The sequence below is a fragment of the Eleginops maclovinus genome, chromosome 15, assembly GCF_036324505.1.
Source record: "Eleginops maclovinus isolate JMC-PN-2008 ecotype Puerto Natales chromosome 15, JC_Emac_rtc_rv5, whole genome shotgun sequence".
Classification (NCBI taxonomy): domain Eukaryota; kingdom Metazoa; phylum Chordata; class Actinopteri; order Perciformes; family Eleginopidae; genus Eleginops; species Eleginops maclovinus.
Window position 1 is genome coordinate 16,787,578 of NC_086363.1, and position 27,989 is coordinate 16,815,566.

The window sequence follows — 27,989 nt, forward strand, 5'->3', positions numbered from 1 at the left end:
ATATCATTTGATGGTGTATGAAAGAAAATCCTCACCAGCGATCTGCTTCTTGAGGATGTCGATCTCGCTCTTCAGACTCCTGATCTCCACCTCCCTGTTGGGGCCGACAGGGCCCTCGCCTGACGGGTGCTGCAGGGCCTGCACCGTCTGAGTCGACTCTACAACACGTTGAGCAAAGAGAGGCTTTAGTAAAGTGCTTTGTTGTGTAAAATCTCCCAGGAATTGAGAGATAAACTCCCTCTTTATGGATTTTAGCCTTCCTAGGTCATTTACATGCACAAAAACGTATATAAACACACTACAGGGAAGTGAAACCCGAAAAATCCTAATACGGCCTCTTTAAGATTTGTTCTGGTCCACTTTAGCCTTTACCAGAAAGTGACAGTGTTGAAGGAGGGCGATCACACGGGTAATGAGACTGCAGGCCGGGTTTTAGACCTGTGTCTGCCAACTATAGACTGAGCCCCAGTACATGGGCTGCCATTTTTGTCTTTTCAGTGATGGTCTGAATAAATCTCTTTGCCTCTTTAAAATGAATCATTCTTACCATGCAGTTTGCGGCTCAGCTCTAACTTCTCCTGCTCCAGGCGGCGGATCCTCCTCTCGTAGGCCTCTGTGGCCAGGCTGTCCTCCAGGCCGCGCTGGACATCCAGGTCCACCTGGTCCTTTCCCGGCTTACCCGGATCCCCAGCCAGCTGCCGCAGGGAGGCCCGGTCTGATAGGGAACTGCAGAGGGGGAGGAGGGAAAGAGATTAGAGGAGAAAGGTGTAGGAGGCAGTGACATCAGCCATTATCAGCCAAGTGTAGAGTGAGGAAAGGGGATTCAAAAAAAGTTGAAACATAGACATAAAGGTGTTAACAGAATAAGAAAATTCAATATGAAAGTGATGAGCAAAGGTCGAGAAAGGGGCCAGAGGGAAACAGCAGGAGAAGGGAAACAGGAAAGAGACGTGGACGACTCAGATAGAGATGAGTTGAAAGATGAGAGGATGTTGAGTCATGGAAGAAGGGGGAGAGGGAGGGGGGAGAAGGAATGACAGCGACAAAAAGGAAGATGGGGAGTGAGAGAAAAAGAAAGAAAGGAAGAGTGGAAAGGGCCATTATCACTGAACCTTGAATAGATAAGAAAGTAGCGGTGGGTTTGTTGCTTTCTCACGGGCAGGCATCAGGGTGAAGACCTACAGCCAGTCTTGAACATCACCTTATTAGGGAGGGAAGCTACTGCAACACTCCTACGCCTCTATGCTATGCAATGAGGGGGCTTACTGAGAAATCGGTCCATTTATGACGACTAAGTACAAATGATGCTAGATTGGGACAACACTGCTTTCATCCTTAGTTGGTAAAGGTTTACAAATGCATGCAAAATCGAATTCTGAAAACGTAAAGTGAGTTTAAAAAAAAAAACACAAAATGACCAAAATCTAAATTTAAGCAGCGGCTAAAATAATCCTTTATATATGATCTATTTATAAATCTGTTTCCAGTGTTATCACTTACCATTTACTGGTGTAGGTAAAGCCCACAAATGGCAGGTGGTGGCCGGAGAAGGCAGTGTGAGAGGGCGGAGGCATGGTCTCCTGGAAAAAGATTTAGAAACATGACAAAAAGAGTTAGATATTGACATGGCGAGGCAAGGATAGAGAAAAATATGAAAATATTCCCTTACCGAGTTCTTTAGGCAGTCATCGTCCACATCAAAGTTGGAGGTATCTGTAGGACTGCTGACTTCTGGGATGTAGGGAGCCTCACATGTGAGAATGTTTTCCCAGATAATGCCTGAGAGGTCACAGGATACTTTTAAGCATCAAATAGTGGCACGACTCTATTCAAAACTAGTTACCCTGATAGTGGATCATTAAAAACCTGTTTAGAGATATACTGTCAATCACATTCTTCAATGTATGCAGTATAAAGGTTTGGTTTCACATACAATATAAAAAACGACAGACATCATGTATGAGGAGATTCAAAGGTAATGTGCTATACAAAATTATAATAAAATATATTAAATGATCGAACCACCAAATCAGGATGATACACACACTTGTAGATAAAAATACCTCTACGATATATCCTTATAATGGAAATAGAAGCTACATTTAAATCCTTAAGGACCTCGTGACATCCGTAATGTTAGAACGTACCAACAAAGAAGGGGTGGTGCTTGAAGTCTTCGATGCCGTTCTGGCCCAATCGGTGCTCTCTGCTGCAAATGAGCCTGCGAATCAGATCCTTCGCATCCTCTGACACGTCTGTGATCTGCTGCGGGAACTGGAAGCGCTCCTGTGGAACACGTAATGGTACTCATTAGAGGTGATGCGGCGTTACTGGAACATTTGATAAGATCAAATTAATCCCACTGTTTCGCCTATCTTTTAAAACTATTTTGTATTACCATGTGATTGACACACACACAGAAACAGCGTAGAATCCTCTTCAAACTCTCTAAGCTCACCTTGTGGTTCATGATTTTCCCGTAGGTTTCCACCAGGGACTCTGCATAGAAGGGAGTCTCGCCGTACAGCATTTCATACATGCAGACGCCCAGGGACCACCAGTCGCACTCAGGCCCGTACTTGCCCTTCCCATCCTCCATAGCCTGGAGGATTTCTGGGGAGATGTAGTCTGGAGTCCCCACCGCCACGGAGGACTGGACCTAACAGAGGGATAAAAGAAAAGTCAAGAACTGATGCAAAAGATCTCTAAAATCTCGCAAATGAGAGAAAATCTCTCATGCAAAGAAGGAAAATAATTAAGTATTCAAGTCCAGCCTGCACGCTAACGAAAGTCATTATGATGATGAGTAATAGTGTGCCGTTTTGGAAGCGTGTGAAGTGAATACCAGCGTTCTAGCAAAAGGACTATTTTCAATCTTTTTTGGAGCTCATTTTTAACTTCTAAACCAATTTTGATGCTGAATCCTGTGTCTAATTCTATATGATGTCTGGATTAATCGCCACATTTCCAGAGTGGAAGAGAAAAGCAGATGTTGGCATCTTTTTCTCAATTCGTCAGAAAGTTGCTTCAATACAGATGAAACCCCCAAGACTCTTATCATGATTTGAAGGTGTTCCAAAAAAATGTCAAACAAGCCCCTACATTTATTTGTTCAAATGGTCATATAACCTCATCACTTTATTATCATTGAAAGAAGACACTGGGGAACTTCTTTGATCGTCTATTTCATCCTGTCATTTCTCCGTTATGTAACATCTTTTCTTTTGTTTTGCTCGGAGAATTGTCCGAATCTCACAAAGTGCAGGCACAGCCGAGCAGCTGAACCACACACCCCTCCTGGGAGACCCCCGGGGGTTGACTAGGAGGTCAGTAAAAGCTCTGGTATGTTTGCTTTGGACCGGAGGAGGCTTCAGCAACAGTGTGGTTTAAAAAAAAAAAAAGAAAACCTACCGTCCCGTCCTCCATGAGTTTGAGGCAGGAGCCGAAGTCTGCCAGGCGGATGTGGCCGTTCATATCCAGCAGGATGTTGTCGGGCTTTATGTCCCTGAAAGAAGAAAAAGGAGAAAATACGAAATAAATAAGCAAGTTCGTCAGAGTAGAATGACGAAAACGCCATTCTTCCAAAGACCAATATACTTTGATGACATTCAGAATGCCGACAAGCCCGACCTCATATCACACCATCGATCATAATCAAAATGAACTTCTTAACCTGGGAAAATGTGACTAACAATTCAGATATTTATCATTCAATTAAGTGTAATTTCCCCATTGCGCATTAATCAGCAATGTGACAACTTTAAATTGACCGTAAGAAACAATAAACACTGGACTAAGTTGGACTTGTGTTGTGGGAATTAGCCTTGCAGCAAGTGTGTGTGTGTGCAGCTTTCAAAACACACACACACACACGCTCTGTTGGAGGAAATATGCAGGGGCACAAACACACTCCCACTTGCAGAAAAAAAGACCCTGTGTCCTAAACAGACACACTCCCCTGTTCACGACTCCTTCAATATTTGTGAACAGAGACAGGCTGGGTGGGGGTTTGGGGGGGTTACTGACAACACATTCTTTCACAGATGTGTACACGGTGGCTGGCCACTGTAGATGTTTCTTCTCAACCTGCATCTGTTCTGTATTACTCCTGCTGATGGTGTGTTTATAATATAGATACTGACTCTGGCTGCCCCAGCTGGATCATCTCAAAACTCATCAGCTGCTTTCACTTTTTAACAAGCGACAAATGATAAGGCGATCATGATTAGAAATGGTGCTGTTGAAAACGCATTTCATTAGCTGAAGTGAAAGTGAGCGTTTCAATTTTCAAAATGAGTTCAGTTAGGTGTTGGGCCAAAACACCATCTATATATTATCAACATTTTGAGATGGAAGGGGTTGTTTTTGCAGCCATGTGTGTGGCTTTGCATCTATGAATCACTTGTTCTGATTCATAAACTCTAAAAAAAAAAATGTCAGAAAACAATTGCCTTTAGTCTTTGTTTTTACTCATAACCGCTAGAATATAAAGCCATTTGTATATGGGCACGTAGAAGTTGATTTCATACACACTTGCCGAACCAGCCAGCAGGAAAACATATTGAAATGTTGAACCCTGAACAATCGTATAAAACGGATACAAGCAGGAAATGCTCACAATTGAAAAGTCATTTTCTGTCTAGTGTGGCTGGCTAGATGATGTCAAACCATCTGTTTCAAGTTGCTTTTATAATAGTCAGCTACTTCTCCAGTTGGGAAGGCTCACAGATGACGACGTTTTGAACAGGAGGGCCAAGATAAAATGAAATATAATGATTCCTAATTGGAACACACAACACATGATAAACTTTTCACTGTACTTTATCATGGACCGACATTATTTATTAGTGTTGTTTTCTTTTATTTTGAAATGTGTAGGGTTAGTTGTTTGGTCTAGTTATGTTCTGTACTATTTTTGAGTGTAACATTAATTTCTCATAGTTGCAAGATGCAAAAACTCATGTGTCATGACATTAAACTTTCCACCTACACTGTGAGAACTGTTCAACAAGGCAGAGAAAAAGGGAAAAAAATGATTGCTATTTTTGCTTGATGTTACTATGCAGAACTTCTAAGGCAGAAACACTAAAACAGCTGGGATGGTTCTAAAATATGTATGCCTACTTTTTAACCATACAGAAAATTGGTTAGAATCAATATAGAAGAACAGGAACGCATAATAAGAATTGATAATGGTGTTGATACCAAATACATCTTATCAATTCCAAAGTTCCAGTGCTGGTTTTTCTTTTTCTTCAACGTTATGAAAACGGTGTATACTTTCAGCAATCTGCCAAAGCCATGGTAACGTTAACTACTGAGTGCAAACTATTGGAAATGTATCCAACATGAGGATGGTTTTTAAGGTGCATAAGATGGTCCAGTACGTCTAACAGGTGTTCACTGACAGGTGGTTTGTGTCTGACTGTTGTTGCTATTGTCTTTAATGGCAGTAAGTGTGTTAATGTTTATCTCCTAGATCTACTGCCAGGCCTGGTTTAGTCCAGTCTTTGTGGCCATGGTGGGCATTTTAAGGGTTTTAATTCTGAGTTATTCCAGGAACAAAAAGGCAGTTGTTGGTTTCATCTGTGACCTTCTGGTGTCAATGTAATTATTCTTGAATTATGTGCGTTTGAAATCCACGTCATCTTAATTGTAAAATCTTACCGAGTGACCCCAATGGTTGCAGGGCATGACTGGTATGAAACAAGAGGCGTCACTGTCTTCCAGCATCATGGCTAAATATAGCCTCTGTGCTGGCCTGACCAATCCCCTGAGGGGAGACCCTGTCCAGCCCAGTGTCTGAGGCCCTCTTATCAACACAGTGACCCACCACATGGCTCAATACACACAGCATGAGGCCACATAAAAACCCTAGTAACACACACACACACACACACACACACACACACACACACACACACACACACACACACACACACACACACACACACACACACACACACACACACACACACACACACACACACACACACACACACACACACACACACACACACACACACACACACACACACACACACACACACACACACACACACACACACACACACACACACACACACAACTGAGCTGCTGCTATTAATGTGAGCATTGTTCTGCCTAAAATAAAATATAAACCTGATGACCAATACAAGCACACACACCCACGTTGCTACCCCCACACCACTAGCACTCTCATAATGATAAGAAGTGGATGAGTGTACAGAATAAAATACAACAAGGAGATACAACCAAAACAAGCAGAATACCCTAAAAAGGAAACCCTCTGCCGGTTTTGAACCATTTAATGCTTTGTTACTACTACAGATTTTTGTCCTTCCATTTTTGGTAATAACGTAGGCAATTACTTGCATTATTCAACCGGTACAGTGTGAGCATTTTCTTCAGATTTGGCTTCAACAGACCTAAATCAAGCACTATAGAATAATTCCACTGGCTTCTAAAACAACCGATGTGATGACGCTCTATGGCAAAACCATCGATTTTTTGCCAGATAACAAGTCGTCAGGAAGTAAAAGCTGATCAGTAAAAGCTCAAGAAATTCCCACATTTCACTTTGAATTATTCTGAAATTCTTGATGTCTCACTAAATTGCATACATTGAGACTTTCACCCAAGCCTGGGAGATGTTTTCTTTAAAAGAAAAAGAGTGTGCAGACATAAACTGGCTTTGAAGACGTCTTTGATGTTTCCGTCTTCCGCGAGACATCTCTTCAAAGCCAGATGTGAAGCCCCTGTCATTTTCCAGAAGCGTTAATAGTCGCATCGCATGGGGGTACAACAGGGGGTGGGCCAGATATCTCTCTACTTCAGTGACGCCACTAAATCACCAACCTATAAAACCATGGATAAAAGTAATATGTGCACATATGTGACTTGTATAGACACATTAACGTGGCGCTCCAAATGTATATATACATAAATTGACACTTACTTTTCCATATCCCCGTTTGCATCATGGGTTACTTAGAAGTCTTTTTAAAGAGCTCAGATGAGTTCCAGATTGGACATCACTTTCCAAAGTGGATACTGTATATAGCATTTGGATGGGAACCACATACTGTACCCAAGTGCATAGAACATTCACATATCAGGAGTGATGTGAACTTGGCAGGCATGAACACGCAGAAACGACTGACGCGTTGTATACTCAAGGTCATATTATCGAAGTACATCTGAAACTTTGACGTAGTATTAAGATTTCTCTGATAAAATGTTTATGTTTCTAATAAAATGACTGTTATGTTGGACCTTACACTGCGCCATTACATCTGACATTTTACCTTGACTTTAACAACTCCAAACTAATAGTGGTGCTAATGGAAGGCAAGAAGACACAAGCTTGGGAATTTCCGCTGGAAGAATTATACAGCTTTTGGATTGTGATGGATTAATCTTATAACCAGAACATTCAGAACAAGTTTAGCCTTTGTTAGAGTTGTCAACTGTGCTCATTAAAAGCAACGGATAATTTTAAAGTGGCCCTACTTACCATTTATAGCGCTATGCAACAATGTTTTTCACAGGTAAAACATGTGGATTTGTACACTATACGAGGGTTAGGGATAGATTACTCAACAGATCGGTTATACAAAAGTTCTAGGAGGTAAGACAAATGTGTCAGTCCTTCAGGATACACACCATTTTTTGATGATGATCTTAATGTAAATACAAACTTTATTTACAAGGAAACTACACCGGGGATCTTTAAATGTCAAGTCTGTAGCTTTGACACCAGGAATCTAAGTTCAAATACCTTGATAGACATGATCCTTGAAACGGTTAGTATCTGATACTAAAACAAACAGAGGACTAGCCTAGATTACGTCAAGTTTCATTTGCAATATGATGACATAATAAGTCAATTTCCCAGCAGCACTCAAACATGACAGTGTCACATTTTTCTGTTTGTGGGTATCACTGTTGAAGCTGACATGCCATGTGGTTTGTTAATTAAACATCTGAGGAGCCATCAATGGAAACTGGACAAGCACTTTCAAAACAAACTTCGCATGTGATTGAATGACACATCTGTCAATCAAATTCTTAACAAAGATAGTCAGCAGATGAGCGAAAAAACACCCTTTCCACCAAGAAAAAAAATCCACCATACCAAAGGCGCACAACCTCTGAACACAGAATCTGAATCACCTTGACAGGTAGTGACAACCCTACAAATAGTAAATGGCAGCCGGAACACTCGTCTGTGTTCTATCACACTGTGAGCATGTGGATCTGTGTGGATCTGTGTGTGTGTGTGTGTGTGTGTGTGTGTGTGTGTGTGTGTGTGTGTGTGTGTGTGTGTGTGTGTGTGTGTGTGTGTGTGTGTGTGTGTGTGTGTGTGTGTGTGTGTGTGTGTGTGTGTGTGTGTGTGTGTGTGTGTGTGTGTGTGTGTGTGTGTGTGTGTGTGTACACAAAGGTGCTCCAATAGCAGAAGGCCTTAATCTGTTCCAGAGATTTCTGGTCTAGCAGAGAGCAGACAGCGTGAGTTGACCCTTGCCTGTCCATGTGTGTGTAAATGTGTGTGTGGCAGACAGGCAGCACAGTGGGGGTAAGGGAGGAGGGTAATGGTGCAGCTACTGATAAACCATTTAGCACTCAGCAAAGCCCCCGTCTGCCCATTCCCCTCTCTTCCACTCTACCACCCTCCTCATTTCCCAAATCTCCCTAAACCTTTTTCCCCTCGCAGACACCAAAAATGTATTCATCTAAATCAAATGTTTTCTCCCCCCTGCAATTAAAATCAGTTTTTTTTTTACACTCTTTCCCACTCTTTTTAGATGAGCCTGCTAATCATCAGGCCAGCTCCAGAAAAGTACCGAGCTAACACTGGAGGCTAACAGCACAAGAGCTGACATGCATTCAGTATTCATTTCATGGTGGGTGCTAAGCTAGTGCTAGGCTAATTGCCATAGCTTATTGGGCTACTGTATCGCAGGGCTTCTGCAGTCTTAAGGAGCAGTGCAAAGACGAGAATAGAGGGAGGTAATCTCTTCTAAGACCACAGCATCCATCTGGGAGGGCCATCTGGACACACACACACACACACACACACACACACACACACACACACACACACACACACACACACACACACACACACACACACACACACACACACACACACACACACACACACACACACACACACACACACACACACACACACACACACACACACACACACACACACACACACACACACACACACACACACACAGCAACAGTCGAAACTGCACAGACAAGGCATGTCCACATGGCTCTAGCCAAGCATTTGTGAACTATGGATCAAAGAACTGCTGCCTGTGTGACTTCTGGCATCCCTTGATACCGACACACACAGACTACAAACACCCACACATTCCTCCTACTTATTGGACAACAAACAATTCAAATACATGCCCGTCATCATTCACATTTGAGAATATTCTAATATCTAAGAAGTCAAATAGACTAATTGAACAATATGTATGAAGTGTGTATGTAAGGTATTCTGATTCTGATGTGTGATGTGTGTTTCTAATTTCATTGAAATAGGCAAAAGATAATGGAAATAAATGCTTTTCTTTCATTGACTAACATTATGGGATTATTAATGGGAGTATGCACATCAACACGAGCTTACGGAATGATGACACTTCTTCATGTAGTAGGCCGAGTAAGGTACCATCAGATATGTGTAGAGTGGGGACGAAATGTAATTAAAGGGGCCCTTTTATGCTAATTTTCAGGTTCATATTTGTCTGTAGTGTCTCTAATGTAATGTCTCCGTGCTTTAATGTTCAGAAAGTTCTTTATTTATTTTCTCATACTGCCTGTGCTACAGCACCTCTTTTCAGCCTCTGTCTGAAACCAAAGTCCAGTCTGCTCTGATTGGTTAACTGGCCTGCTCTGATGTCCCACACCTCAGCCTATAATGTGCATTATAGGCTAGCCAATAGAAGTGTGAGTTTAAATGGTGATTAGAGATTGTATTCACGGGGGGGGGGGGGACATAGTTAATCAGTAATGTTTTTTTTTTACACTGCATTTATTGACATTTATTGTTTGATTCACCTCAAACAGATGTAATAAATGTTTTTCTGATGTTTTTAAAGTGTGCATAGAACAGGTGGATGGTCTAAGACTTCTGATCTATCCTCTCTTAGATCACTCTGCTGTGAAGAGACACATGGCGCCGATCAATAATAAATCACACAAAGGCCACAATCAATAGGAAAACACACACCATGGCGAGTACACACAGTATTCTACTGTAGTAAGACCCCACTCAGAAAAGCAGTAGCTGTCACACTGCCACACGACATCTTATTTCATTTAAGTGAGTGGTAATTCGTCTTCCCCTCTCCATGACAACAGATCTGCCCCTCTCCATCCATTCACACAGCCATCCCTCTCTACCAACCCCCACCTCCGCACTCACTCATCAGAATCACAGAGTGTGTCACACACACACACACACACACACACACACACACACACACACACACACACACACGCACACACACTCGTGGCAGACAGATGTGGTGCTCGGCAGCACAAAGCCATGCTGAGTTGGCCTATTGAAATGTTTGTCAGGCCCCTTGGGGAGGCCACGCAGATCACTGACCACTGAATAAATGAGTACACACACACACACACACACACACACACACACACACACACACACAGGTTCTCCCCTTGCCTCTAACGCACGCTGCCTCTCGTGGGACTCAGCTGAAGGAGACAGAAGGTTGACCTCAAGGCTTTCCTCTCTTCATTTCTTTCATCTGGGCTCTTTTCAACTTAATCAGTGTAAACAGGACTGCAAATATTCATTTAAAAATGGGCCAATGTTGTGGCAAGGTCAACGACTTCACAATAAAAACATTATTTTTAATCGAGCATTAGGGGAGCTTAAATACCCTAATTTAGACATATAGGGTTATTAAACAATATACAATGACATACTCAATACACACTCGTCCATATAGTTTCTACCGAGGTAGCCCTCCATTTGATATGTTTGACTGCAATGGTGGAATAAGGCAAATCGATAATCAGTAGCATGAGACTAAACATCACTAAGGCCTAACATTGGGAAGTGATATAAACATATTGCAGCACCATGTTTGGAAGCCGGAAGTCGTAAGAGTAAAACAAATCCAGCTTACAAAGCTAACAAAAAATGGGGGGACCCAGCAAACATTAGGGTTTCATAATCCATATTCTGTCCTGATCACACTAGAGTGAGCTCATATTGTTTTTGGGAGTTAAACATTACCCTATAAATAAAGCAGGTAACTAACTCATACTCCAGAGAAAGCTGAATCCTCACCACAGTTAGCTAGGCTGCGAAGCTTCTCTGCCTGTGTGTAGTGAGTCTGTTAGAGCTGGTCAAAGTGTTTAGTTCTCCCAGGAGTTTTGCTGGCTTGTGCAGTGTGTTTTACTAAAGAACTACAGATGGCCAGCTAACCAATCAGAGCTGACTGGGCTCTGGTTTCAGACAGAGGGTGAAAAGAGGTGCTGCGGCACAGGTTGTATGACAAAAATAAAGAGCTTTTTGAAGATTAAAGCTTGGAGACATGTCCCAGTAGAGGCACAAACTACAGATATGAACCTGAGCATAATATGTCTTCTTTAAAGTGGGTCACAGTAGAGTGAGTATAAGACCTTAAGTGATCCCAGAAGATCCACAGACCACCAACAATTCCTAAGACAAAAGGCTGGAAAACTGCATAATTGCCTGTATTTCCAAAAGTGGTTGTGTGTGTTTGGTGTAACGAAAAGCGAGCCATGAATTTTCATTTCCTTTTTAAAACGTTTATTAGAGCCTTTCACTTACAGGCCTGCTGCATTGTTCTCCAACTCAGTCACAAGAGTTGAAAACCGTCCAAACTCGTGCACCATCACCGAGATAAACACGCCCCGATGCACATGCACCCAAACACGCAGTCACTCATCAGACGGGATCAGCCTGCAGGACACGCCCTCCTCAGGGGACCGGCCTGTCCGTCTCCACCCTCTACAAAGCAATCTCCCACGAGTGTGTGTGTGTGTGTGTGTGTGTGTGTGTGTGTGTGTGTGTGTGTGTGTGTGTGTGTGTGTGTGTGTGTGTGTGTGTGTGTGTGTGTGTGTGTGTGTGTGTGTGTGTGTGCAAGTGAGAGCAAAGGAGGAGTTGGGGGGGGGGGGGGTAGCGGTACCACACCCCCACCCACACACCTCCCATACCATATCATTACTGTCCCGAAGCATCCACGAGGAGAGTCAAAGAGAAACTGTCCCCTCCTCCCTGTCCCTTTTTTTTTCCTTCCATGTACTATTCCGTCTCCGCTGCCACCGCCAACCCCCACCATTGGCCCCCAGATAACACCATGCAATTAGTGGCTCCCTACTCTCTTCTCGCTCACTCCCTTTCTTTACTTATACATTTATATCTAGGTCTGTACATAACTCTGTCTCAGTAGGTTTCTTTCTCTCTGGTTTTGCCGCGGCGCATTAGAGATCAGAGTATCAACAGATGCCCAAAACGACGTTATGAACCCTTGATCTGACCCCTCCCTTGATATCCATCCATCTCTCATCTGTCCCTCAGTTTATCCCTCCCTGCCTTGCTTCTTCAACAAAATTGCTGTGCAATTCCCCTGGCCACTGCAACACTGTAATTGTGTTAGCATGCCGATGTGACCACTTCCTGTCTGGCAATGAAACACTTCCTGTTCCCAAGGGCATCTTCTGTTGGCGGACAAATTATTTAAACATCTACAAGAAAAACAATCGCAGGGTGTGAACAACTTTGGGACAGCTGAACACAACAGTAATGTACTGTCACATATTAGCTGACATGCTAACACGTTAACAATTGCTTATTTACGAATCAAGCAACTTGATCACTAAGTCCAATTCTCTCTGTCTTTTAGCTCTGATTTTAGGCCTTTTAGCAGCTAAATGTTCACCAGCTTGTCCCTAAATATGTCTGTCTGCTTTGGCAGGTAGTGCACAACATGTTTTTAGAACCTTTTCAGAAAAACTAAAACCATAAAACCCACTTTGAATCTCTAAAGCTGAGGATCTACAGAGACAAGAAACACATTTCACATTGCTGCATGCTTTCACTTGGAGAAATAACTGTTATACCATGAATGATTATAGCCACTATTTATATTTAGTTAATACTACTTCTCTTTTACTTAAGCTGAATTTAAGATGCAGGGACCCTTTCTTGTAATGTGTGGATAATTAATGAAGGAAATTAGTATCTCTTCCAGCAATTCAGTTATTTTCCAAAGCCTCTCACTCACAAACCTATTAAAACACACACAGGAACACAAACTGACATACTCTAATTAGTCAGTGGTATCGACCACCTTCAGTGATTACTGAAGTCAAACATGTGCACGCTCACTTGTCTGTATTTTCATTTAGCTGCTCCCTGCTGCAGGGAAATTGCCCGCACAGCAATAATAATGTTAATACACTGAGCATCCATCATCAGGTCCTAATGCTCAGTGTGTTCCTCTCTCTGAATTATAACAAACACCTCCAAACATGGACACACACTCTGCCTGCTCCTCACCTGTGGACGTAGTGTAGCTGGTGAACAGAGTCGATGGCCAGCACCATCTCAGCCAGGTAGAACTTGGCCATTTCCTCCGGCAGCCGGTCCTCAAACTTACTGAGCAGAGTCAGCAGGTCACCACCAACGTAGTAGTCCATGACCAGGTACTAGAGAGACGAAGATACAAACAGGAAGAAAGAGATTAGACAAAAATGCCACCTATGAAAAAGCAGTATGGTTCTTCCTCACTTAATTGATCCTTTCCAGCTTTCTTAAGGCCCTAAAACAACAAGCCGACTATTGTTTGTTGTCAGTGAGTGTTTGTCGACCTAGTTTGTGTGACGTGATTGTGATTATACATGTTGAAATATTCAAATTAAGGGAATCAAAGAAAGAAGATAAATGAACGGACGATAGGAAGAAAAGTAAGTGGTGATGGTCAGCAAACGCAGCTTTGTTTTGATGTTTTATCAAAATAACGGCTTGTATATCTACAGACCTAAGTTTTTCCAGTCTAGACTAATGCCTCCTGCCAAAATGGAGAGATATTTCCTCTCACGCAACTGCAGAATTCATGTGATAGATGGCGGAAGTCCTTGCAGTATGTTCAAATGTGGCTCTCTGATTTTGTGTGTCAGTTCCTTTTTTAGTCAAGATGGTGGGAAATATAACCAAACAGGGATTTGTTCATCTCATAGTGTGCCTAACTTTAGTAGATATTAACAGATTGAGGAATAGATTAATCGACATGTACTCTAGTTCAAAATAAGAGCAGGACATTAGCTGTTAAACCTTGACAAAGATAAGAATGCGGCCTGCAACAGACTAGCTAATGCTTGTTTTTAGCTTGGCTAGTTGCCAGAAATTCCTTTTGCTACTAAAGCGGTTGTTTATTACTTGTGGCTCATACTGGCACTTTAAGAGAAGCAAAAAAGACAGCAGAGAATCACAACCACCAGAGGTCATTCAGCATGCAGTCAGAGATGTGCACAGAAAATGCTAGGCTGATGGATCAAGCAGTATGCGAGATTAGCTGCAGACAGACCGACACGTGACCCAACACGTGGCCCCCTCCGGGAGTTAGCAGAGATAATGACAGCTAGGGGAGGGAAATGAATTGGGGCGGAGAATAACAACAAAAAGTAATAGTTTAGTGTGAAACAGTGAGGTGTTTTATGTAGAAAACAACCCTAGAATTTCAGACGAAAGTCAGAAATATACCAACCTTCTTTGCCCTGCCTCTCTCCCTTTTTTTCACAGTATCATTACTATAGAGGGGCAGCCAGCTCTTAAACGATTCTAAAGTTATGAAGCTTTTTCCTAAAAATAGACGGCTGGTCGGGCCGTGCTGTGTGTGTGTTTAAGGCCTTGGGGAGTGTCCAGGGTGAAGCATTTGTTGTGAGAATGTGGGAAATGGAATGACGAGCAGTCCTGGCATTTGAACTCAGGGTCACAGGGAGAGGACAGACTGTCAGGTTGGAGAGAGACGACTTGCCTCCAGCAGCCAATCAGAGCGAAAAAGAGCCGGTTTGCCAGCTCATTCTTTTTTGCTCTTTTACGGAAACGTTGTTTGGCCTTTTCACATCTGTTGCTCAACTTCCTTCAAGTCATATTGTGCTCTGTGGTGAGGAGTGAATGTGCTGGTCAGCGTTTGGCAGGTCACCAACCATCGAGCAGAGGTGGTGCTGTTTTCTATAAATGAAATGGCAGGTGGAGCCGCTCAGTAGAAATGTGGTTGTGATTTTGGAAAGTGCAGAAATATTTGAAGCAAGATACTGAAAAACGAGTCATCGGATAATAAACGTTCAAAGTTCACTGGGAGATGTAAAGGTTAAAATCCTGGCAGGAGGATTTCTGGAAATACAATTATGGTGGTTTGTGGAGAAAAAAATATATTTCCTGCTCATGAATATACAGAGAGAAGAACAAAGGCAGTACTGTGTTACCAGATTATTGTCGTCCTGGAAGGCGTAGTGCAGGGTGGTGATCCACTGGCAGTTCCCATTTACCAACACGTCCCGCTCCTCCCGGAAACACGCCGTCTGAACAGAAAAGTAATAAACACATTCAGATTAGAATTTGTGTAGTTCCCTGGGCAAGCCATTTGTTTTTTTTAATCAAATGCAATGTTACTTCAGAGACGTATACCAATTAAAGTATAGCAGAAGAACACGTGGATGATTTCTTATCAATGTCATGAAACCCTGCATCGTGCAAGTGACACCTTTTTATCTGTCCATTAGGAGGTCAAACGTCTACATTCTTGGAATTGAGAAATATTCTTCAGCATGAAGATGCTTTCTCATCTTAGAGTCATTTCTTTAACTTACCTAGGTGTTGAAAGTGTCATGCAATAACACATCTTAACCATATTAAACAGAAAGCCCCTTTATTGATTCACACGAGAGAAACAGGATTTAATGGTCATCAATAGACTTATTATGGTTATTAGGTCACTTTTTACAAAACTAACACGGTACGTAAAAGAAAGATTCGGTTTATCTGCCAAAATAAAACTGAAAATTAAATAAGTTTAAAGAAGACAATTTACACAACAGCAGGCAACACAAACAAAAAAGTTAGTAAAATCTCCAAACACACCCTGACCTCTCACTTTTTGTCAATCCGTACTCTGTGACCAAAAAAAAACTGTATTATAAAATTTAAAAAATGTTTTTGTCTAAGAAAATATTATAAATATGTTATGTTTTACTTTATTGGACATTTTACTTGAACTTGTATAAATATCTTTATTTTATTGCACTTTCTTACTTTAACTCCTTATATTTATGCAAACATTTTATTTATATATCTTTGATTTTAATTTGAATCTTAACTGTCTCAAAACCAAATAAAGTACTCTGATTCCTACTGAACATTAAAGTTGTAATTATTAAAGAAAGTTCATTTTGGGACAGAGCACTTAATAATACAAATCACGACCAAATATGGCCAGTAATCTTGCTCTGAAAAGGGAAGAAACTCCTGACTAAATGTCAGTATTTAAAATACTTGCTCAGTGCTTTGATGTTCGACAATTACATGCTTAACGTGTCTACAGTACATCTGTTGCTCTACACTGTTTCCCATGTCCAGGCGTCTGCACACGCACACACAGATACGCACACACACACGCACGCACTCATGCACGCACTCATGCACGCATACAGCAGAGACCAGTTTTAGCCTGTGACGTATGAGGCATGAAGATTGAAGGCCCAGGGGACAGACAGGAATGTCAGACTGTCAGGAAGAGTTCGATGAGAAAAACATGCAGCGGCAACTCGAGGGGCTCAAGCAGCAACACGTCCTGCAAACATCTCTCAGTTAGCGCCTGATCAGAGTGCTGATAGTGGAGCCAACATTTCTTTAAATAATCACAACTACATATGATTTTCCATAAAGATTTCCCCAATACTGCAGCATGGTGCTGTATCGGGCTCCCAGGAAGTGGACGGTGCGTTGAAATCATGGATGTATAAAGAGGATCCAGAGGAAAGGAGGGACCCCGTTCATTCCTACTGACGTTACTCAGTGGCGCATCAAGCCACAATGGTGTGACTCGAGAGCAAAACCACCCGTATCTGGGCCAATAGAGAGTGCGCACTTGAGTTTCCTTAGGCACCGCCTCCAATCCACAGTGTCACGCTGGTCTTGGCTCAGTCAGAATAATAGAGAGTGAAAATGACTGGACTTTTAGCACATTTCACAACTTTTAGCTGCTAATGATTTAAATAAGGGCTATAAAAGTGTTAGTGCTGGGAAGCTGGACGGGAAAACGTCTATTTGGGCCATATTAGTCACGGACTGACACAGAAGGTGTATGAACACTGTTTGGCCTAAGATAATTAGCTTACGCCGCACTTCTGGGAGCTGTTAAGTTAACTTTGCAGTCTGAAAACTGTACTAGCCTAAATCTTAATTTGGTCCTGCCAGTGTAAAATGTGTTAGTCATATGCATAGTTGTTTTCCCAATCATTTGACTGATCAGAGAGGGATGTGATATAGCAGATTTAAGGCAGGGCTTAAGGAAAACTTGTGTAGGATTCGGAATATAGCTGGAGGAACCGCATATTTTCAAGAGTGATTCAAATGAAGTCCTTTTGGCTTGATTTGCCACTGGTCCACCTTCATATGAATGCATCCAGTTCCCCTTACAAAAATCATGCCGCATATCCATAATAGGCAGCAGTGGTGCATCCCAACACAATCTTTTTAACCTTTTTAAGTGTGTGACGCCTACCTCGGCTCGCTTCAGCATCTCCCACTTGTTGAGGATCTTCATGGCGAATACCTTGTCAGTGTTTCTCACTTTTACGACTGCAACCTGCAAAAAGGAAGAATTGTAGTGTTAAAAAGACGTTAATCACACGAGTGACAGCAAAAGCCAGACGAAGAATGTGGCCAGTGTTACGAACACAGACTGACAGATTTAATATGTTATCCTTGACAGCAACAGGAAACAGAAACTCAAGACCTGCACAATGACAACTCATGCAGAATCATATTTCAACCTAGGTTTTATTTAGAGAGCAACAAAAATGTTCTTCATCATAAATAGAAATGTTAAACTCTAAATAGTACAGCCATAGCTGCCCTTTTTTTAGGTGTGTTGTGGTGGAACAATAAAAAACAAGAGGGAATCATCTCAGCACTTTCTCACTGGGCATTGGGCTTTAAGGCACGAACCGTGAACCACAACACCCTCAAGAACCAAGCAAAACTTAAAGAAAACACTGACACAGAAGGGAGGAGGAACAGGGAAAAAAGGGATGAAAATAAAAAGATACGGTCAGGGATTATTTAGAGAAAGGTCAGCAGTACCAAAAAACATGTTGAAATGGAACCCCAAAACAGGGATGGTTGGATAAGGACAGGGGCTGGAAAGGAGGAAAAAGAGAAGCTGGGGTAATAAAAAAAAAAAACAATGAGGAGAAAGCAGAGTAAGCCAAGAAGGGAAAAAGCAGTGACAGGAAGTGACTACGGATACTGAAGTGCTGACCAACAGATGCAGTCCACCTGGATCCACATCCCTCCTCTCAACACACAGCTGGACTCTTAGACATGATTCATGCTTCCTACATACAGAGTCTGCAGTCTGACAAAACTGGAACAGTCCTCTAATCACTGTGTGCAATGATTTCTAAATGGGAACACATCAATAGTGGATGGACAGATTTAAAGCTATGTGATGGTTTTGGAAGGAAGTGATCACACAATATTGATGTGGTCTAGCTATCAGAATCCCAGACAAACCATTAAATGGATGCAAGTCCCTTAATATTACTATCTCACAACCTTTATAAAGAAATCATCTTAAATTATGTATCCCTCTATCGTTTGAGATCATGAACTCGTAACTATAAATTACACACTAACTGTTTTATAGTTGGAATTAGGGCAGAGTGATATTAAACATAACATTATCTTCAACTAAACACCTCTTTTTCTATATTGTAGAACAACTGTTGGGTTGATTGTGGTTGCTTTGGATAAACTAACGACTTATCCTGTAAAAAACTGTATACATTTGAAATAAAACCCTTAAAATTAGGAAAAGAAAACAATTATGCAATATTAGAATGTAAAGATATCGAAGATAAGATATATGAAATCCATATAACTGTTCCAGAAGTTAGCATCACAATAGTCCCTCGATTAAAAGCAAGGTGGTTTTCATTAGACTTTGCAAACACTCATTTATTATACCTAATAGTTTAGTTCAACACAATAATATCCAAATAACAACAACAAATGTAAAGTGTGAATGCAATTTTCTAGAGTAAAAAGCTTACATCACAATATAAACAAGCTACATGACATGTCGCTAAGATAAAGGCGGCTAATGTTCGGCAAGATGATGGTTAGTAGTGTCACTTAGAAACTGCTTCAGATGTTGACCAGTGGGATACTGTCTTGTTTGGATTATTAAAATCATGAAGATGTTGTCTGGTTGTATTCACCAGAGACCTTATGTCTAACCAAAAACGCATCCAAGAACCTAAAATGCTAAATGCTCATATATTAGCTTGTTTCTTACACTGCTCAGCCCTTCTCTCTTCCAGATTGTGTTTCACATGCTCTTTTGTACTGTCCGAGCGACATACCCACTCCCAACTATCCCAGCACTGATAATTGCCATGACAAACTTCCGCAACTCCGGCTTCACATTTTGCCAAAAAAGGAGCTGCACAAGCTGCTGTGACAAACCACATGTTCATGAAGACTTGCTTCTTTCTTGAAGCCTCTATTTGTATATATTTTTTTATCTGAGTGCAATTTATTTTTACCTCTCTAATGGTTAATGGAAAACAAAAATATGCATGAACAAAAAAATCAAGGAAAATATACATGCAAGTCAACAGATTTACACACACACACACACACACACGGGAAGTGAAACAAACAGGCGCCCTGTGTAGCAGAGGGGTCTGCAGTCTATTAAATGAGCTGGGGAATGCTGCTAATGCAATACAATGATAACATTCCTGCAGTGTTTGGATTTCCCCTAGTGATCCCTCACCAGAGAGGAGAGAAGGAACAGAAGAGGAAGAGAGGAGGACAGGGAGGAGGGGGGGTACTGTTCTTAGCAATGCCTGACTGTTTTTGTCCTTTCCTCCATCTCTCTCCACTCTTTCTTCCTTCATCTAGTCCTCCATATTGGCCAAGAAAATACTAAAGACGGACTTCACTATTCCCGTGTATGTATTCATAGACAAATATGATGTGTCTTCACTTTCTGTGGTTTCTTTTAGTGTAAGCTGAGAGTGTCCACTGAGTCTTCAAATGTGGTTTGGAACATGAGGCAGACTACAGTAGCTTATATATATTTACTACAGGACAAGTATTTCTCAGAGTGGTGATGACAGTCTGAAAACACACCATCTGCTATAATTGCCGCACAACTAACACACTTAACAGCCAAGGCCATTTTGACATGGATTTGAAGTGTTTTTTGACCCAATGCATGAAGTACCACAGTAGGGTGGTGCAGGAATAAGTCCTAAAACTTGAAAATGAGTAAGCATGTTGCCACTTCTGGTTCCCTCCTGTCAAAGTCAACATATTTTAGTATATATGCCTGATATAAAGAGCTGTTGTTAACACAAGCAAAAGTGATCAGCACATGTGTGTGTGTACTGTGTACTAACATGTGACTACATGAGACTTCTTAACCGCTTAAGCAACTTTTTTAACTAAATACCTCTTTTTCAATATTGTGGAAAAACTGTTGGTGATTTGGACTTGTCGTATGCCGTGTTTCAAATTAGTGGCGTGTTTCAAATATATTAAATGTGTTGTTTGAATTATGTTTTTATGAATTGTACCTCTTTAAAGTGTCTGAGTTTTTAGAAAAGCGCTCTATACATTTTTTTAAATGGATTGTCCGTATCCCTCTATCGTTTTAGATCATAACTTAGGTGGTCGAGACCTATAACTTACACAGTAACTGTTTTATAGTTGGAATTAGGGCAGGGCGATACTGAATATATTAAATATAACATTATTTCTTTATCAAATACCTCTTTGCAATATTGTGGAAAAACTGTTGGGTTGACTGTTGGTCTTTTGGATAAACTAATGACTTATCGTGACAAGACAAATTGTATATATTTGAAAATAAAATCCTTAAAATAAAGAAAAGACAACAATTATGCAATATTAGAATGTAAAGAAAATTGGAGGTTATATATAGAGCATCATGAAATCGATAAAATATTGTTTGGTTGTTCCAGAAGTTAGCATCACAATAGCCCCTCGACTGAAAGCAAGGTGGTGTTCTTATTAAACTTTGCAAAAACACATTTATTACACCTAGTTCAACATAATAATCTCCAAATAATAACAACAAATGTGAATGCAATTTCCAAGAGTAAAGAGCTTACATCACAATATAAACAAGCTACACGACAGTCCCATGACTTCACTGTCGCTAAGCTAAAGGTGGCTAATGTTCGGCAAGATGACGGTTAGTAGTTTCAGTCGCTTGTAAGCTGTTTCTAAGACATGTAAAAGCGTCAGATGTTCACCAGTGGGATATTGTTTTGTTGGATTATTAGAATTTATTTAATTAAAGTCTTAAGCAAAACACAAGACTAACTTTAGCTTTGCGGACATAGTGGATTCGTGATCATGTGACCGTGATGTAGTTCCTTTATAGCTTAGCGTTTTACTTCTGCCGATGGCATTTGCACTTCAATATCACATCAGTGGTTTTAATATTTGGAGATTATCCTGCTGAAAAAAACATACAAGTATCATAAATTTGTTTCCAAAGATGTTATTTTCTGAAATACTCCAAAATCCAACCCAATGCCTACTTTGCGATGCTAACTCTCCGGTGGGCCTACAAACATACGTCACCACTCTTTAATATTTATCATTGTCTGATGGGCCCATGAGCTGTGATGACATCTTTTGGAGTAGAACCTGTAACCCTGGCATTGTTCGTTGCCAAACACTATCCACAGAGAACCATTGGGCCTGTCTGTGTTGGTGGCGAGGTGACACAGTCGTAATGGTGGCATTATCAGAGGCAGGAGGCTAGCACACACTGGGCCATTCATCAGACGAGCGCCACAGCGTCACCCACCCCGCACCACTTCTCCGCCTGCTGCCGACAATGGGAGGATGAAATCAAAACATCCTGCACTCAGGATCTCTCCTCCCTTTCTGACTCAAGTATTTTTCTTGACTTTGTTTTCCTGTGTCTGCCCATCTGGGTCCGTCTCTTTCTCCGTCTGTCTCTTTTTTAACTCTTAGTTATTTAAGTCTCAGGCCTGTTCTGAGTTTTCTTCAAAACTTCCTACAGAGAAATAACACCCGGCCTTTTACATTTTTACAAGGCCTTCCCAAAAAACACATTTTGCATGTTTGCCTGGTCCAATCTGAGGTTAGACGGCTGTTTTTACTATCATCTGACTGTAATATAGTAAGCCGTCCTAGCTTTATGATGCCAACAGTCATAAAGAAAACAACAATAAAGTGCTTTTAAACCACAAAAAAAGTAAATGCAATGATTACAATAGAAGGACAGGAAATACTGCAGTTAATCTGAGAACCCTCACGTAGCGCAGTGAACATGTTTAGGGTTTTACTTTGAACGGCCGGAACGGAAGGCATGGAGCTGCAATGAATTCAAGTTGAAAGGAGTACTAGAATTTGCTGTCTCAGTTCGAACTACGCAGCCTCCATGTTATGGCATGTTGTTGTTTTATAATCAGCAACTCATAACCCTTGGCTACCGCAGAAGGTGATTGGTTAACAACAGATATATAGCCACGGAAAGAATTAAGAGACATTTAAATGTTCTCTTTTATTGTTTGCAGACATGTCTTTGAGTTAAATTATTTTTATTTTTATTGTATTCTATAAACTACGGACAATTGTCTCACCGTCTTAAAATAAAATACAAAACTGGAATGGCTGCCATACATGTAGAGACAAAGATTTAGGACGAATCTGGAGTGGTCTCTTAATTTTTTCCGGAGCTGTATATCGACGTGGCAATTATTAAACCTATGGTGTGTTAAGACCAATAATTTAATTTATATGTAAAATAAGCACAGAAAAGATCAATATCATCTGAACAGTCGTCTGGCAGTGCTAACCGGTTGCAGATAATTATGAAACGTCCACCACTTAACAAAAGCTGTCCAAAAATATAAACTACTTCAACCACGGACTCAACATGACATCTAGCTTGGGCCGTTCTTTTCATTCTGCTACTATTTCCCCATGTCTGTTTACTACTTCATAACAGTAACTACCACATGGCAACACACTGGGAAAGTGTTTTTAAAAGTGGAGCCATGGGACGATCCTGATGTCTCTCAAGCCTGTGCAAAAAACACACACTGGCACAGCTGACTTGGCAAAAAAAGGCTGTGGAATGTTAGCACAACTCACGGATCTCACACACAAACACACACACACACACACACACACACACACACACACACACACACACACACACACACACACACACACACACACACACACACACACACACACACACACACACACACACACACACACACACACACACACACACACACACACACACAGGTGTGTCCAAGTCTCCATCTAATCATCTATCACGTTCTTCATTTGTCTCCACCAATCAGACTGTGGAAAAAGAGCTCAGGAATTCTCCAACTTGTTTGTACAGACAGGGAATAACACTTTCAGACATAAAGTATTTAGAAGTGTTGTACTGCCTGTCTTAATTAAGCAGCAAGATTAGCCCAGTTTAGCTTACAAACAAGCAGGCATTAACAAACGACTTCCCTTTGATGTTTCGGTTGATGTTTCCTGGCTGTATGTGGGAGCTGACCACCAGCAATAACTGGACCAACATCCTGCTAACCTCATCTGGTTGCCATGACTCTACAGAGCCTCCAGAGTTGAGAAAAAGGGGAAATTCTAAATGCAATTCTGTGCAAAGTCAGCTATGGGACACAAAGGTCTTTGCAGGATATTGACTTTATGTAAGAGTCTTGGATGAGGACCACAATACCTGTTCCACTAACATTCCCCAGCTTTGACATCATTACCTGAAACCAAATGACAAATGTATTTCCACCTCCCTACGGGCATGCAAAATAGCTGAAACTAAAACAACGAGATGGTTTCACTGGCACTGTGATGTCTGCTCACGGGTTAAATGTGAAATAAGAAATTAAAAAGTGTTTGCTGCAAGTAGAGTCATGCAGCAGACCAATACTATGCTGGAATGTAGCAGAAAGTAATTTATGAAATACAACAACTGATTGCTTGTGTATGAGGGTTTAAAGTAATATAGATTGTTACTGGTAGGTACTGTTTCAACATCATACAGCACAAAGAATTTCTATATTTTAAAAGACAAAAACCACAAAGAAATCTATACAACGATCCGGCATTAACACCTGCTACTTGTTCAAAAGAGAAAAAAAGGGGAAATCCTAATTGCAGGTTCTCACCATGTATGGTTAAGGATTACTGAGTGTTTAGTGTAAAAACCAGAAGGTATATTACCTCTCCGAAGGCTCCTCGTCCAATCACCTTTAGGATCTCAAAGTCTTCCTTGTGCAGGCGCATCTGCTTCACTTTGGAAGTGAAAGGTTTAGCTGTAGAGAGAAGGAACACATACGTAAGGTTAAGTATAAAGTGATGCATAAAGGATCTTAAGCAAAAGGAGACACATACAAAGTCAGATCACACGAAAACATAGGAAATGTAGGAAGCTATGATTGACAGGAAAATATCAAACAACCAGGACTGGAAGGATCATTGTGCATGTACTCAAAAAGATAATTGTATGCTCTAGCATTTCAGCAGTATTTTACAAAGGTGGTATTGATTCTGCTAACACCTTCAAGATTGTTTATAAGAAAAGGAACGTGAAATTAGACTTGAGATTCAAAAAAGAAGCAGTGGTACATAGATATCAAGGCTTCAGGATTCTGTGCTCAGATGGTGATTTACTGATCACTCTATACGTCCACTTAGCAGTTAATCACAGGAGAACATCACAATAAACCTTGGGAGTGTTTACGAGTAAAAAAAAGGGGGCAAACAGATGAATCTATCACAATCAAGTGTTGACGTTTGAAAAAAGCATGAAGTAGGGGTAGGAAGTCATTGCCTTATTGACTAGAAAAATTACTGTTGCCCTGGCCTGATGGAAGCTTTTGGGCTTTTTCTATCAGTAACCCAAGATGAATAAATGTACCCTTGTCCTATGACCTGGGATTATGGAAAAATCATTGCGCTAGTCATGTGGTAACCCACAATATTCCCATAGCGCATAAAAAGGCTGCCATGCCATTCTAAATGTTCTTTATCAAATTGTTAGAGACCACTTGGACCACTCCGAGCCCATGACCCCGGACACAGAGCGGCTTGGTGATAAAGCTTGCTATTGTTACGCCTGCACTTGTGGTTCCTGGTGGAAAACGCACTCGAAAAGCAAACACAGATTCCATCTATGGCTGACAAAGTCGGCATTTCCCTCATTTGTGAAGAGCTATTCAACCACTTCCTGGTTAACATGATCCCAGCATGCCATGGAAAACCTAAATTGGCAGCAGGGTCAGCATACTGGTGACATTGATACTGATTTTCTGATAACATAGGCCTTTCTACGTTCATGTATGAAAAGTATACTGCCTCTACATTAAGCAGCGAGTTTAGCAGTATTAACATACAGACAGGCACCTAGCCTTATGGTTAACAAAAGACAAAACCTCCCTCCACTATACACGTTTGTTTTGGTTGCTGTTTCCTGGGTGTGTGTGGGAGCTGACCACCAGCAAAGCCTTACTGGACAAATATGAAGCTAAACTCATCTGGTTGCCGTGACAATACAGAGCCTCTAGTGTTGAGGAAAAAAATGAAATGATCCCACTGTGAAATAGAGTAATGCCTGCTGAAATCAAACAAACAGATCGCTCGAAGCTCAACAATTTGCACTTTCACACTCCCTCCTGACTCCACTGACAGCTGGCCTGCTATGACCACAGTGCAGTGGGAAAGCAGGGGCCAGTGCAGTGTGCCGTGTCCTGGTACACTGACCATTTACACAAAGAAATAAACAAGAAACAAGGCTATTGCACTGAGTAAGGCTGGGAACACATGACAAGGAAACTCTTATTTTAATCATTTTCCTGTAGACCGGTTACAGAGCCAGTAGACCAGAACCATCATCACTATTCTGTGATTTAGTGTCAGGCAAGTCCCCAGGACTACACCACAGATCTGTAAAAACAAGCCACACTTGCAGCAGAGTAGGGCAGTGATGACATATAGTTCTAGGCCAACCCTGAAGTTAGAATTGCAAGGACTGCCTTGACAAAAAATAGATATTTATCCATAGGATTTCGTAATATTTAATAAAAAGCTACCGCTAGGCTACACAATCTATATCTTTTTTTTTGTATCTTTTATTATGAAAAATAGCAGTTTACACTTTATTTACATAATATATACATTTACACAATGTAATATCCTTTATGGACATCTTTTTATCACTCAAACAAAATTATAAAAATAAAAAACCACCTCCGCCAAAACCTAATAATGAAAACTAATAACCCAGAAAAACATACACAAATCAAATAATTAAACAAAACATACGAGAAGATATAATGTCCATTTTCTCACACAAAAAAGAACAAAGCAATTTACAGAAAAACTAAAATAAATCCAATTCTTCAGATGAGGGGAAAACAATAATAAAAAATGTTCTGCTCATGCGCGGAAGTGGTGTGTAAAACTTAGGAGCGTGTAGCTCCCGTTTCAAACTTTTGAAAAATACGGTTATGAACGGATGATCAAGTTGTTCAGTCAAAGTCCATAGTGAAATATAATGTGGGGAATATAATGGCATCAAAGAAAGCACACAAAAAGGCTAAAGTGCCGTTAAACGAGAGCAGCGGCCTGTCGGGAGTGAATGACACACGAGCAGCTGAGGAGATCACCATGGAGAGCGAGTCCTCGCAGGTGAGCCACTCGGAGCTGTCGGCACTAATACGCTCAATAATAAGAGAGGAGATAGGGGCTGCTTTCGAGAGATTCCAGCCGCAGCTTGATGCCTTAAAGGGAGAACTCGACTCATGTTGTCAGAGGCTTGGTGATGTGGAGGAGGGACTGACCGATATGGATTGTAGGGTTGCTATACTCGAAACCGCAAATGGAAATCTAATGAAGGAAAACAAAGAGTTTAAAGACAAAATTGAGAGGATGGAGATTCAAAACAGAAAGTTGAATCTACGTGTGTTTGGACTGAAAAAGGATATAGAGAAGAGCGATCCCATTGCCTTTGTGACAAACTTTTTAAAGGAGGTATTCGGAAGTGAGCTCTCATGTGACCCGGCAGTTGAGATGGCATACAGGATTGGGCATGGGACTGATATGAGACCCAGACCTATGATTGTCACTATGCAGAGATACCAAGCAAAGGAAGCTATCTTGAAGCTGGCAAGAAGCAAGGGAGAGATCATTTTCCGAGGCATGCGAGTGAAGATATTTCCTGATATTACTGCGGATATTGCCAGGAAGCGAGCACTTTTCAATGACGTCAGGATGAAGCTGCGTAAGGCTGAGGTGAGGCATGGACTACTGTTCCCTGCAACACTCATCGTAACCTTCAATGGACAAACAAAACTGTATCGGGACTGTAGTGAAGCTGAGCATTTCTATAAAACAGTGATAAACCCGGTTTCAGCTCAAAGCTGAAATAGAGGTGGGAAATGACTGATGGACATGACATAATTAGATGGTATGTTTATGCATATTAGGAGATGAAATTAATTAAATTATGCAAAGGGAATTGTTGCAGTTTTGGTGTATTGCAAATGTATTTATTGTAGGCCAATATTCACTGGCCTATAAGTTATCTACTACCTTATTTTAAGTTATTTATTTCATCAACTGCGACTATGAG

At 41.2% G+C, this 27,989-nt stretch overlaps 1 protein-coding gene across 6 annotated transcripts in view; it reads right to left on the reverse strand.

Annotated features, from left to right (window-relative positions):
* The window catches only part of cdc42bpab (CDC42 binding protein kinase alpha (DMPK-like) b), an 89,419-nt gene that overhangs the window by 26,215 nt on the left and 35,215 nt on the right, over positions 1 to 27,989 (reverse strand). For all 6 annotated transcript variants that reach the window (XM_063901446.1, XM_063901444.1, XM_063901447.1 and 3 more), the window contains exons 2-12: positions 24,581 to 24,672; positions 17,805 to 17,888; positions 15,508 to 15,603; positions 13,580 to 13,728; positions 3,412 to 3,505; positions 2,459 to 2,659; positions 2,148 to 2,286; positions 1,670 to 1,779; positions 1,501 to 1,580; positions 548 to 726; positions 36 to 158 (exon numbers count right to left, since the gene is read on the reverse strand). In XM_063901446.1, the coding sequence (XP_063757516.1) occupies positions 36 to 158; positions 548 to 726; positions 1,501 to 1,580; positions 1,670 to 1,779; positions 2,148 to 2,286; positions 2,459 to 2,659; positions 3,412 to 3,505; positions 13,580 to 13,728; positions 15,508 to 15,603; positions 17,805 to 17,888; positions 24,581 to 24,672 (1,347 nt within the window). The remainder of the gene's footprint in view (positions 1 to 35; positions 159 to 547; positions 727 to 1,500; positions 1,581 to 1,669; positions 1,780 to 2,147; positions 2,287 to 2,458; positions 2,660 to 3,411; positions 3,506 to 13,579; positions 13,729 to 15,507; positions 15,604 to 17,804; positions 17,889 to 24,580; positions 24,673 to 27,989) is intronic.